Here is a 13,584-nt window from a genome sequence, read left to right as displayed (position 1 = left end):
TATCATATATTCTTTATCTTTGTGGTAATTCCTGCAATAGTTTTTTTATACAGAGTTAATACTTTTATTTCCTTCTAACACTTTTATAACTCTCAGGGCCAAAGAATTCAATCTTGAACATGAACCAATAGTTTTACCAAAATAAAACAACGCAAAAATGTGAGAGACTGAATAATGTGCATTATTAAATGTTGTTTTATCAGCTGCAGTGAGCTGTGATAATAGTTATTTCTGTTTCCTCATGCTTTATGTATAATGTTAAACTAACAGCAACAGTATTGTTGTAGTTACTGCAAAGCTCCAGCAGGGGGAGTATAGAGCTGCTATTACAGACGTGAGCATACGTGACAGTGGAAAGCCACTTACAAAAACCTATATCTTTATGGTAATTTCTGCAATCGTTTTTATCCAGAATTGATGCTCATGCAGATACTGAATATTAGTATACTTTTATTTTCTTCTAACACTTTTATAACTTTTAAGGCAAAAGAATGAAATCTTAATATGTATAGTTTTACCTACATAAACAATTTAAAAATTAGACTGATTGAATAACGTACATTATTAAATGTTGTTTAACGAGTGATAATAGTTATTTCTGTGTTTCCTCATGCTTTATGTATAATGTTAAACTAACAGCAGCAGTAGTGTTGTAGTTACTGCAAAGCTCCAGCAGGGGGAGTATAGAGCTGCTATTACAGCTGTGACCCGAAGAAAGTTTGTGTGTCTGTGCATTTTTCACATTAATACTTCCTCTGAGGTGTTTTATTAAGATAACAGCTGTAGTGCACACGAATTAAAAATAAGTACATTTAAAAAAAACTCACGTCAGATATGAACAAAGTCATCTGTGGGTGTCGCTACCTTTAGCCGCGGAGCTAACTTCATCTATACTCCGCTATACAGCTCGACTCACGTGACTGACCGGCCAACATGTTGGTATCAGCCAGTGATTTACTGCTAATATCTCCACAGCATTTACTTCATCTGAATGTAAAATAAAGCTTCACGTTTTCACTCTCAAATGTGTCCCTTCTATTAAAACACCACCACCCCATTCAAACACACGGCTCACCTCGTGTGTGTGTGTGTGTGTGTGTGTGTGTGTGTGTGTATTCATCAGTCTGAGTAACGACACTGACATGCATGAATGAAACAAATGAACAGCTTACCAGCAGAGGAAGGAGCCAGAGAAAAGAGGAATAACGCAGAAAACGCCATGAGAGTAAAGTTTTTCCTCATTTACAATCCAGAGAACAGATCCAGTGTATTACCAAGCAGTGAAGGAGGAGGAGTGACTCATAATGTCACATGACTGCAGCCGCATTTAAAGAGACACATCTTACTTCCTGTGATTGTTATCTCAGCTGTCAAATGCTCCCTGAAAGTCAAAATCCAGGGTCCAGTGTTACCTGAGTCTGTTCTGCTTCCCATCGCACTGGCATCAGGACATTATAGGATACATAAGGAGGTTTTAACTGTAGATTATACAAAGATATTCTGGTAGAGCTGTAGGAAATACATGTAAACCAGGAAATGTGCACAATAAGTCTCCTTTGAATTCTACTGACCATATAACATTGTTCATCACATATTAGGACACTTCTCAGTATAACACTCTTCAGCACAACACCAGCACCCACCACAACCTCAATAATAACCATAAAACATAACATTAATTAGGATTTATGGCAGAGAGATTACTGTCATACCAGCAAAGAAAAAAGTAGCAGTAACCACAGTGTGATACTTGAATGAGTCATTTGAACATTTATTGAAATGAAAGCCTGTGAAAAAGTAGCATCACATGGAAATAGTACAGTTAAGTACAAGTACGTCTAACTGTACTGCAGTAAAGTACAAGTACCTCTAACTGTACTGCAGTAAAGTACTTGATTAAATGTCCAGCACTGCTTCCACACAGTTAAATTGTTTGTCAGGTCGTCTTCAGTCTTGTATTTACTTTTATTAAAGTCTAAATAAATAAAACCATGAACTTGTTCCTCCTGTACTGAATAAAGAGCATTTTAAACTAATCAGCTCCATCGTTCCTTCACATACATCAAAGTATTTGGTCTCAGCTTTCTCCTCATGTGACAGTATAACTTTTGGTACTCACGGATAGAGATGTTGAGCTCGAGGAAGGGCCTCTAGGCACTGAAGACAGATTGATAACGGCGGTGTCATTTGTTGTTCTGCATCTCTCTGCACACTTTGCAGCGGAAACCAAACTCTGCAGTTCTGCTGCTGGTTCAAAAGCTGCAACTGGACTTCAGCATTTAGTCATTAGTGGAAAAAAAGCACAAAATGATATTCAAAAAGCCAGATTGTTTGTGCATGAACCAAGAACAGAACTGAAACTGCTTTTTTAAAATAAACTGATTGTTTGTAGAAATTGACTCAGAAACGATAGAAATGATAGAAATATGGTTTTATATTCCTAGTTCACATTGTGACCTTTTGAAAATGCTGCATTATATTCTCAATAACAATCATGAAAATCAACCAGAGGATAATTAAATAACAGATTATTCAGTTAATCTGTGATTTATTTTTTCCATTCAGTCTCTCACTGCAGCTTCCTCTCGCGTCTTCTCCCACCAGCAGAAAACCACAGAGAGACACCAGACGCAAACAAAGCACGAGTCTGACTTTAATCAGTATGTGGTGAAAATGGCTGGTTAGTTTGTTCATGGGTCTCCCTGCAGACTGAAACAACCAACCTGTTTCATTTAAGACCATTTTACTTTTCTTTGTGTCACTTTTTAAAGCCACTGTTGTTTCATATCTGAGCTACCTTTTTCCTGTAAACTGCTGAAGATAAAACCACAGAACCACACTCACCTCCACAGAGGAAAGAGGAGGGTGTAACTGCTGAGACTGAACAGTGAGTCAATGTCACAACATCAGTGTAGTACAATGGAGGAAACATCTCTTCAGCGGCTGCTCTGTGAGTACGATCGTAATGTTCACATTTTATCATTACATTGTTAACGGGTCTGAAATAGAGTGAGTGATATTTGCTTTATAAAACATTGTAAAATGAAATATGATATTAGGAAAACAGGCAACATTGAAGAGCTATAAGGAGTAAAGAGAGTAACTTTACTGACAGACAGCGGTGGAAGAAGTACTCAGATCCTTTACTGCAGTAAAAATACCAATACAGTAATGTAATGTATGTAAACAATACTACATTATCATTATTAAGTATTATGAGCTTGATGCAGTTAGGTTCTGCAATAAAAGTATAGAAATGTGCTTTCAGTTTTTGGACTTTTTCTCTAATCTTTGATTTTTGCTGAAATATTGGATCATTTGAACATTTATTGAGATGAAAGCATGTGAGAAGTTTAGAGGGAAGAATCAGTATTTGGTGGAGCTGTTAACAACTCATAGACATCTGAAATGTGAGCTGATGACACACTGCTGACTGGTTTCATCTTTAACAATGTGTTGTATTTTAAAAGCTTGTTATATTTTCCATTGTGTCAAATCTGCATCTGAAAAGTAACTAAAGCTGTTAAATAAATGTAGTGGAGTAGAAAGTACAATATTTCCCTCTGAGATGTTGTGGAGTGGAAGTCAGTTAACCAATCTTTATTTATATAGCGCCAAATCACAACAAAAGTCATCTCACATAGAGCAAGTCTGGACCGTACCCTTTAATTTATTCAAAGAGACCCACCATTCCCTCATGAACAGCATTTGACAACAGTAGCAATATAAAGCAGAAGTATAAGAGATTAGTAGCTTTATTGTCATTATATTGAGGGTCAGACAACAATATAATGAAATTTAGATATCACTCCCTATGAGCCATAACAACATTTAAGACAATCAAAAACAACTTAAGACATAAATACAACATTAACAATCTAAAAGAGCAACAAAGTGCAATATGCAATATAAAAGGTGCAAACAGTAGCAATTCTCATTATAACAGTAGGCCACAATCAGTGTGTGTGTGTGTGTGTGTGTGTGTGTGATGAGGAGATCAGGCCGTGTTCATTAGTTTAATAGCTTGGGGGAATAAGCTGTTTTTCAGTCTTGTAGTGTGTGACTGAATTGTCCTGTATCGCCTGCCAGAGGGAAGTAGTTGGAAGTGGAAATACTCAAGTAAAATACAAGTATCTCAAAATTATACTAGAGTTGTAGTAGTACGATACTTGGAGTGCATGTATTTAATTACTTTCCATTAGTGCTGACAGATATGATGAACAAAGAGAAATTCTCTGTTCAGTATTTGCAGAATTACTTCTGGAAAAGAAAAAGAAAAACGTGATGTGATTCTTCTTTTATAAAGATGCATCTTTAACAGAAGAGCTTATGAGAAACTTATGAGAAATATTTCACCACACAATTTACATTTAACGGACGAGGCTGCAAACAAACCTCAGAACAGTTTGACTACGTTCTCACCTCCTCCCACAAAGCACATCCTGTCTTGACAAACTTCATATTGGAGTCTGTTGAAGACAGAGATTTAGTAAATATAATTCATATAATTAATCTTTTGATCTAATATTAGCTGATAGTTGGAGTTTGCAACAGAACTTTAACACCAACTTCACTCAGGAAAAACCTTCATCATAGATCAAATGATTTATTGTGACAAATGAATGTTTTCCCCCCGGGTTTGCAGCCTAACACAGGGAGTACCAAACAGAAACCCCCTGATGTAACCAAGAGTGGGCCCAAGGCAAGACATCAGTTCCAGTTTGACCTTTGAGGCATGTCAGGCAGTTGTACATGTTTGAGACATGTACTGTACGACTGATTTAATGAGACACAAATAAGACAGAAGTGTGAATAAACAGGATGTTAGTACAACTTTCACACTGTTGATGCACACGGGCCGTCATGTGAGAATGTGAGGTCGGGGCTGGTGACGTTCTCCAGACCGACCAAGTCAGAAATCTGACTTCAGGGAGCGTTCCAGTTGAAATTTCCGACTGGGAACTCGGAAATTCCAACTTCTGAGTACAACTGGAACGCACCATCAGTGTTATAGGAGATATATTTAAATAAACAGCCTTGTTGTGAGAATGGCTGTGATTGGTGTGTGACTGTCAGCTGACTACAGCTCCATCTGTGACTTCCTGCATGAACTAACCTGGTGCTTCATTTAATGTGAACTTCTATTCTCAGTGCTGCACACATGTATGAGTATACATGGATGTTACTTTGTACTTAAACTTCAATACATTTCAGAGACAAATATTCACTATTTAAAAGTCAGTAACCTTTTTTCAACTGTGCCTTTTATGTATTATTAGACAATATATGCTGGCTACATGTAAATGATGATGATGTAATGATCAGTATTCATATGAAGTAAGAAGTATTTTTGTCATTGTGGTGTTTTATTTAACTTACTAAAGATCTCAGTACTTTGTCCATCAATATTCAGGAGCTCCAGACTTAATTGATTCATTGTAAATCTCAAACCAATCAGTGTCCTCATGTCTCTGCAGTGCTGACCTCACTGATGTGCTGCTCTACAAACCACCTTTAACTTGATTCATTTTATTATTTTTTGTTGCCACCAAATCAGCAGGAACCCAGTGTAACTGATGGAGACAGGTTTTTTGAATGAAAGAGAAAGTTTTAATGTCATGCCAGGAATTATTTCTGTTGACAATTTGCTGATGAAGCAACATGTTGACGTTTGCATGACATCATCACTTCGATGAACAGCGTCCATGTTTGTTCTTCTGTATAAAATTGTATGAGGGACTAAATCCACAGTCCTCCTTCTGTGGAAACAAGGATTTAAAAGTTGATCTGAAGCTAATATGAAGCTTCAGCGTCCAAATGAGTCAAATCTTCATCTTCTATGTTTCAGCGTTACAGTGTTTTTAGTAGCAAAGTCTTTTTGTTACTATACTTCCACCACAGAGAAACAGGAAACACTAAGAGGGAATCTGATGCTAAAAAGACTGTAAATGTGTCAGATATCACTGATATGATGACATGAAGATGTGTTTTGTGTCCTTCTTACCATTTTAAATCTTAACTTAACTTACAAGGTGTTGAAATATGTGTTGGATCAGACATGACAGTCAAGTTTAAGGAAGAGATCCATCAGTTTGATACATATGTTGAGAGATCATGTTGAACTTTATGATTAGATGTTTTCTTTAAGGCACTAAACAGTTCATTATGTTTCCCTCTCAGCCTCTCTGACTGTGAGTCCCAGCAGCTCTCAGATGTTTAAAGAAGAGTTTGTCTCTCTGAGCTGTGAGGAGGACGACAGCTCTGCTGGATGGAAGCTGAGGAGGAACACAACCAAAGAAACCAGGAAGGAGTGTGATGAATGGGGAGAATCAGCTGGTTCCTCCTGTAAATTCAGCCACATCGTCCCACTGGACAGTGGAGTTTACTGGTGTGAGTCCAGAGAGGGAGCAACCAGTAACAGCATCAACATCACTGTCACTGGTAAGATCAGACTGTGGAGTTAGTATTGATGAAGCTGAGTGTAAATGATGAAATGCTGTAGTTTGTCTCTGTGTTGAGGTGGACCAGTGATCCTGCAGAGTCCTGTCCTCCCTGTGATGGAGGGAGATGATGTCACTCTGCACTGTAAAAATAAGACCTCCAACCTCCCAGCTGGTTTCTATAAAGATGGCTCCCACATCAGGACTGAGCCTGCAGGTCACATGACCATCCACCATGTTTCCAAGTCTGATGAAGGCTTCTACAAGTGTAACAGCAGCAGTCATGGAGAGTCTCCATCCAGCTGGATCTCTGTCACAGGTGAGGAAGTTCAAGTCAAATCAAGCCAAAGAAGCAGTAACGTTACAGTGAACTGACATCCAGCGAGGTGAAAGGTCAAACCACTGACTGTCAGTAAAAATGAGACTTTCAGCTGCTGTTGCTCCTGAAGTTGGTTTCTGCACCAATAAGGAACAACGAAACACCAAACACACACATGGAAAATATGTGGTCAGCATCAAAGACACTCTGAGTTCCTATTTCCTTATTTCATACTCTACATCTGGAATTTCCATCATTTGTTGATTCGGGGAGTTCATAAGAAGCTTTAGGAGCTTAAAGATACATATAGTTATGATTTATGTGCAATTCAGTTCATTCACAGCTGTCACTCAACGCCCACACAGCAGACATCAAAGCGAATATAAGTCTTCAAATCTGAATTTAGAGATGGAGACCAGAAAGGAAACAATGATTGACTCAGCTTTTCTAGACAGAAGTTGAGGCTTTTGAATGTGAGTCATGAAGTTTAAGGTTCTTCAGAATTAACGACTTAATCTTCTGTTTGACTTTGTTTTTGTTTTTTTGTATTTTCTAACCAGTGAAATCAATCGTTTATAGTAATTTTTTAATAATTTCTTGGTTATTACAGAGAAACCCACCACCACATCCTCATCCTCCTCTCCTCCTCTCCTCCTGCTGTTGCTGTCTGTCCCATCTGTCTGTGGTCTGGTTCTGCTGGTTTTACTGGTTCTACTGGTGAGACAATGCATCCGGAAGAAACCTGCAGCTCAGACACCGAATCCTGGACATCAAACTCAACATGTCACAGGCAGGTTTAGTGTTCATGCAATTATTAGTTATATTATATTATTACATACTTAGTAATATTATATTCCATATTTTGTCTTTTATATAAACAGAAGTTATGTTTCTTTGTGTGTATTAAAATCTACAAAGTGACTTTTCACTCAACGTTTCATATTTTGCACTTGTTGTTGACTAGTTTTCACTTTGACTCTCATCCGTTTCATCTTACACATTAATGTATATGTCTAAATTTACTTTGTGGTCTGAGTTAGCAGACGTGCTGCTACCTTCCAGTTTCCTGTTTCCTCTTAAAAACGCTTCAGTTGAATTTAGTCTCAGTCTGGTTTAATCACAGGGCAGCTACTCTACTCTACTTTAAAACCTATTACTGACACTTTAAATGCTATTTGATTAATGTGAATAACCAATAAATATTCACATTAAGTCTCTATAATGTGTAACATCATCCTTGTCTTTACTGAACACATTTACCACCATTTTATTATTTTTTAGTCATTATTAGCCTTATTACTGCTACAAATATTCAGCACATGTATCAGTTGCAGTAATAATATTTAGTTTAATATTCATTTTGTCTTCCAGAGAGCGACACAGGTCCAGTTTATTCAGTAGTGGTGAGAAAAGATGATGTCAGCTGTGAAACCAACGAGATGAGAGGTACAGCAGCTAATATCTACATTTTTGTATCAACAGTGGAGCAAATGACTAATGAAATGTGTTGCTTAATACTTCAACTTGACCATTAACAGAAGCTTTTTCTAACATCTCAACACATGCTGGCTGTTTATTATTTGAAGTGTGTCAGCGGAAGCAAGCAGCTCTGTGGTCATCCAGCTTCCTGCTGAGTTGGGCCTCCTCATTCTTGCACTGCAGTGTGTTAAAAGTTCACAGGAGTATTCACACTTTTGTTTGCAGCATGATTTCCTTTATCTTGTTTTTACATGATAAAAATGATGTCAGTGTGTTTTTATTATAGTTGTATTAATGTTCTGGGTTTTGTTTTTTGCATAACATGTTTCTTGGTTTGCATTATAAAAGGAAAACTTTCAATTGTTTTAACGTGTCTTAAACCAGCAGTCAGGTGTCCACATTCATCCTGTTCATACTGACTCTTAAAAGAGACTGTATCAGTGTTTCCACACAGTCATTTCAATATCTGATAATCTTCTATTGAGCTTCATCAGTGTGAGTTAGTCATATCAGTGATATCTGACACATTTACAGTCGTTTTAGCATCAGATTCCCTCTTAGTGTTTCCTGTTGAGCTGTGGTGGAAGTATAGTAACAAAAAGAACTAAAAACACTGGAACGTTGAAACATAGAAGATGAAGATGTTTGACTCATTTGGACGCTGAAGCTTCATATTAGCTTCAGATCTACTTTTAAATCCATGTTTCCACAGAAGGAGGACTGTGGATTTAGTCCTCCATCACTTCCATTGTAAACATTATGAAGGGATCTAATGCTCAGTATGAACAGGAGGAATCATCTGGGTTCCTGACTGTTGTTTCAACACTTGAAAAATTGTGAACTTGTCCTATAACAGTGTTTTATTTTCTAGACAGCGATCCATCTGCAGTGTACTCGGTGATAGAAGGAACACCAGACGTCTATTATGGACAAATAGTCATCAAACCAAACAGCAGCAGATGTAGGACAGGTAAGAAACTCTAAATACAGTTTTACACTAAAGACTGGATTTTGTTCTCCATCACTTACACTGAAACTCCATTAGGGAAGGATCTCTTAATGGCCAGTATGAACAGGAGGAATGATTACCTCTAACAAAGTTAATGTGGGCTCCTGACTGAAGTTTTAAGGCAGACTTTAAATTGTGAACCTGTGCTTTAATAGTGAATAATCTGATGAGAGATACATGTGTTTGGCTGTGCAGCGTCTCCAGCTGTAATGCCATAATGTCTTTTAAGCTTGAAAAGAACTGACATCATGCGTTTGTCCTACTTTATCAAACAACATTCACAGAGCTGGTAGGTGGATTGTGTTGCCTTTGGACAGAGGCAGGCTAGCTGTTTACTGCAATCCTTGCACTCAAAACTGACAAAAAACAACCTCCAACAATAAAATTCAAGTTGGACTACCGCGTCTGATCTTCTCTGAACTCTTTGTGGGTTTTTTCAGAGTGTCCACCAGAGCCAGAGATCGTCTACTCCTCACTGAGGAAGACCTCCACACCTTCACACCAGTCTGACCACTGACGTCGTGCTGCTGGTTTGCCGGCTGCAGACTTCTGTACATATGTTATTTATTTCATCAGACGTTTGTCTAACAAAACTGCAGCCTTTTGAGTCTCTAACAAGAACAGCTGTAACTGAATGTAGAACTGCAACGATTGTCCAATAAACCTAAATATGCTCAGGAATTAATTATTAGCTTTTTTTACTCTTGGTTGAGCATAATGGAATTTGAAAACATTACTGTTTGATATGAAAATATTTCAGATGGAACATTCAATCAGTTAATTGGGAAAACAGTAAAATACTAATTTGCTCTACAAAATAATAGTTGTATTATCTCTGGTAAAATGAGGAGTTGGTCACACATTGCAGTCCAAGTTCGTTAGCCCTGAAGATAAGTGAGAAAAAAGTCTGATCTAAACTGTTTCTCTTCTGTATTTATGACTTAAAAAACAGGTGAAAAGGGGTTTTGCCAAGTCAGGATCATTTATTAAGTGTTTGATGTTATTATTTATAATTTTGGCCACAAGAGGCTGTAGTGTACCTCTAATCCATCTTCTTTATAGGACTAAAAACATTCAATTTCCAGGTTCTTCCAGGTGACCAAAAAATAAACATGACAAGACATAAAGTTATGTTACATAAAGCCCTAACACACTATATATGTATCTTGTGTTTAGAGTGAATGGAGAAATTAAAACTCACCTGACAGAAAACTTGAATGCTTTTAGTCCTGTTTAAAACATGTGGTGCACTTCTGCCTCTTGTGGCTGAAATGATTATTACAACAACAAAGACTTTTAAAAAATCAGCTGTTCTTAAATCATAAACACTGGAGAGAAGATTAAAATCAGACTTAAGACAGATTAATTTATAGAATACAAATTGACAGATGAGTTGTTTGATTAATTTGTGAGTTATAGTTTTAATGTTACTCAACAAAAAACATCTGCATTGAAGATAAACCTAAAAATGAACAAAAACAATAAAAACGTGTAGTTTTTGGTTCCTCTTGCAGCTTCTTAAGACTGTTCAGGAGTCACTCGATAATCTGTGATCATTACTGAGAGTCGTCAGTTTCATTTTATTAATTAGAAGTAAAAAGCAGCAGAGTAAAGTAAAGTAAACAAGAGAGTAAAAGTTAAAAGACAAAGAATATTCTTCATTTATATTGGCTTATTCACTGTACTAATGATCTGATGGGACATAGACAAATGTTTCCTTTAGGGGATGAAAATACTGACATTCAGTTCTTTTTTTACATTAATATACATCATTAACATTTACATAATATAAAATGAATATTACCTTCATCTTAGCCTGAAGATGTGTTTATGAAACGAGGCCGTGATCAGATTCTCTGGTTGTCTTCAGGAACATGTTTCAGCTTTTCAGACACATGAAAAAACATTATTGTCAGAATGAAACACACAATAAATGATTTAATAATGACGTTTACATTTTATTATCAGCAGTTTGTTTCTCTATCAACTGTTGATATTTTCAGGGTTTGACGGGTTTAAAATGATGTCAAACTATACATCAGAACTAAAATGCTTCGCTAAACTGTTCCTGATGTTCAGTTCAGTGCCTTCAAACTGGATTGCTGCTACCAGTGTGTGTGATAAATATTACAGCCAGCAGGTGGCAGCAGAGGAGCATCTATTTAAACAACAGCAGATGATACAGACTGATAACCATGTCTCGTAATCAACAGCGTTACTGTTCCTTGGCATTGATCCTAGAGTCTCTACTGGAGGGATGAACCTTTCTTCCAAATTATATTCACTCTTTTAGTGTTTTAATGATGATGGAGAACACTGTTTACCACGTCCATTGAGATGTGGTGACTGTGGAGGTCATAGCATATGAGTCACATCATTATCACACTCATCAAACCTTTCAGGGCTCGTTCCCTATGCATGGGGCTTTGTCATCTTAGAGACCACTCCCATCAGGATCAAAAAGTTTCATCATCAGATAAAGGTGATCACTCACAACTACTTTCTATTGTTTTTATATTCTCCTTTCTGTTCATCTGTGAAAAATCCCAAAGAAATAGTGGAGTAAAAAGTAGAATATTTCCCTCTCAGTTGTCATAGATTTAGGCTATAAAGTGAGCCAACTTGGAGATACTCAAAGTTAAATAACCATCTGAATGTCTCTGTGGGTGCAGTTAAAGAGCTACTGCTCTCTTTCATTTTCATCATCTGAAGATCATCATGATACTGAAATATAAATAAGTGACATTCAAATCTGTTAACTAGATAAAGGAATAAACTGATAAAGTTTCCATGATCCACATCGACCAATATAAGGGACTTTCAGCACCAACAGAACAAAGCTGAATCTTCTGATACAGTCAGGATCAGGATCAGGAGGAAAACTTGAAACTAGGAAACAAACATGACCTCATCAAAGATGGCTCCTCTGAGAGAGATACACAGTCTGTCAGTCAGTAAACAACAAATGAAGCCAACTACAGCTGTTTTTCTTCTTCTCTTGATGAGATTCAATCCACAGTATTTAGTCTACAAACTGTCTGAATTGAGTCTCTTTTCCTCTTTAAACACACGACAGACTCAAGGCCGTGGATTTAGGACACAGTCAGAAAAATGATACAAAGCAGCTAAATGAGTCGAGTGGAGACTCTTCATAGGAGACAATCTTTGATGAAGTAAAGCTAGAAATGAACAGAAAGTGAAAGAGTCCATGTTAACACATCTGCTGTTAGAGTAAACCAACTTCAAGTAAACCATTAACAAGAAAACAGGAACTCAATCCGGCTCTCTGTTTGTCCAATGTCACGTTAACAATCATCACAGTGCAACGGTTATATTTCCGTGTGAGGACTCTCATGCTGCAGAGGTGATACTCAGGACCTTTGGGTCATCAGAACTAAAACCACAAACACAGTTGAAACGAGTTCACTGACATGAATAATGCTTCATAACTGCATCGTATTGATTAAGTATTGAGTTCAGATCAATCTGATAGAACAACAGTCACAGCTTCATCTGAACTGACAGAGAGAGGTGCAGCTTTGTTAAAGACAGAACTTTCAAACCTTGTTTCCCTCCTGCTCCTCCATTTTGTAGTCTCTTCTGAGAGAGAGGCCCAGACTGGTGTCTTTTTTTCACTCTGAGGAGACAATGAGTGGCTCTGTTAATTTATGATTTCATTAAAACATATTTAAACTATATTATTATCTGCTGTGAAACTGACTCATCTGGTTTACTGTAACAGTTTTTGTTCTATTTTATTTTATTGTTATGTGATTTTGTTATTATTATTATTATCATCATCACTCTATACATTTTATCTTATTGATTTGTCTGATTTCATGTTTACTTTTGTCCTTTTAATCTATTTTAACCTAGTTTTTTACTCTTTACTTTTTCAGCAGCTGCAAGAGAATGAAAACAAACATTTCTGACACTGAATCAACTAAAGTAACTTTCTCTCTTATTTCTATTTATTTATTTTCTATTTATTTTTTATTTTCTATTATTTATCGTACATTATTTCAATTTTCTAAACATTATCATCCTTTTTCTCTTGTGTGCAGTGGTATCAGTTTTTATTTTTCAAGTTGCTTTTATTTCTTTTCTTCATGTTGTCTCTTGGTCTGTCTCATTATCAGTTTGTCAGTAGACTGAAACACTTTGAACTACATTAACTTGTATTAAAGGTGTTTGATGTAACTTCATGTGTAACATGCATCACAGTAGATGGTTTTACTTTAAACACTTTAACAAACTGTCAACTCAATTCAAAGCTTTTATTATCATTACATGGCAGTACAATGAAATTCTGCTTTGTTCCTTTTTATTTCAAACAC

The 13,584-nt window shown here is 36.7% G+C and overlaps 1 protein-coding gene across 1 annotated transcript; it reads left to right on the top strand.

The window, feature by feature from the left end:
- Positions 1-6,212: 6,212 nt before the first annotated feature.
- On the top strand, positions 6,213-6,815 carry LOC128383659 (Fc receptor-like protein 5). The gene is made up of 2 exons (XM_053343249.1): positions 6,213-6,441; positions 6,520-6,815. Exons 1-2 carry the CDS (start codon positions 6,213-6,215, stop codon positions 6,813-6,815), a joined length of 525 nt encoding a protein of 174 aa, XP_053199224.1.
- The last annotated feature ends 6,769 nt before the right edge of the window (positions 6,816-13,584 follow it).

Source organism: Scomber japonicus, chromosome 22 (assembly GCF_027409825.1).
Source record: "Scomber japonicus isolate fScoJap1 chromosome 22, fScoJap1.pri, whole genome shotgun sequence".
NCBI classification, from domain to species: domain Eukaryota; kingdom Metazoa; phylum Chordata; class Actinopteri; order Scombriformes; family Scombridae; genus Scomber; species Scomber japonicus.
The sequence above is the reverse complement of the archived record's forward strand: the minus strand, read 5'-3'. Positions and strand labels throughout refer to the sequence as shown.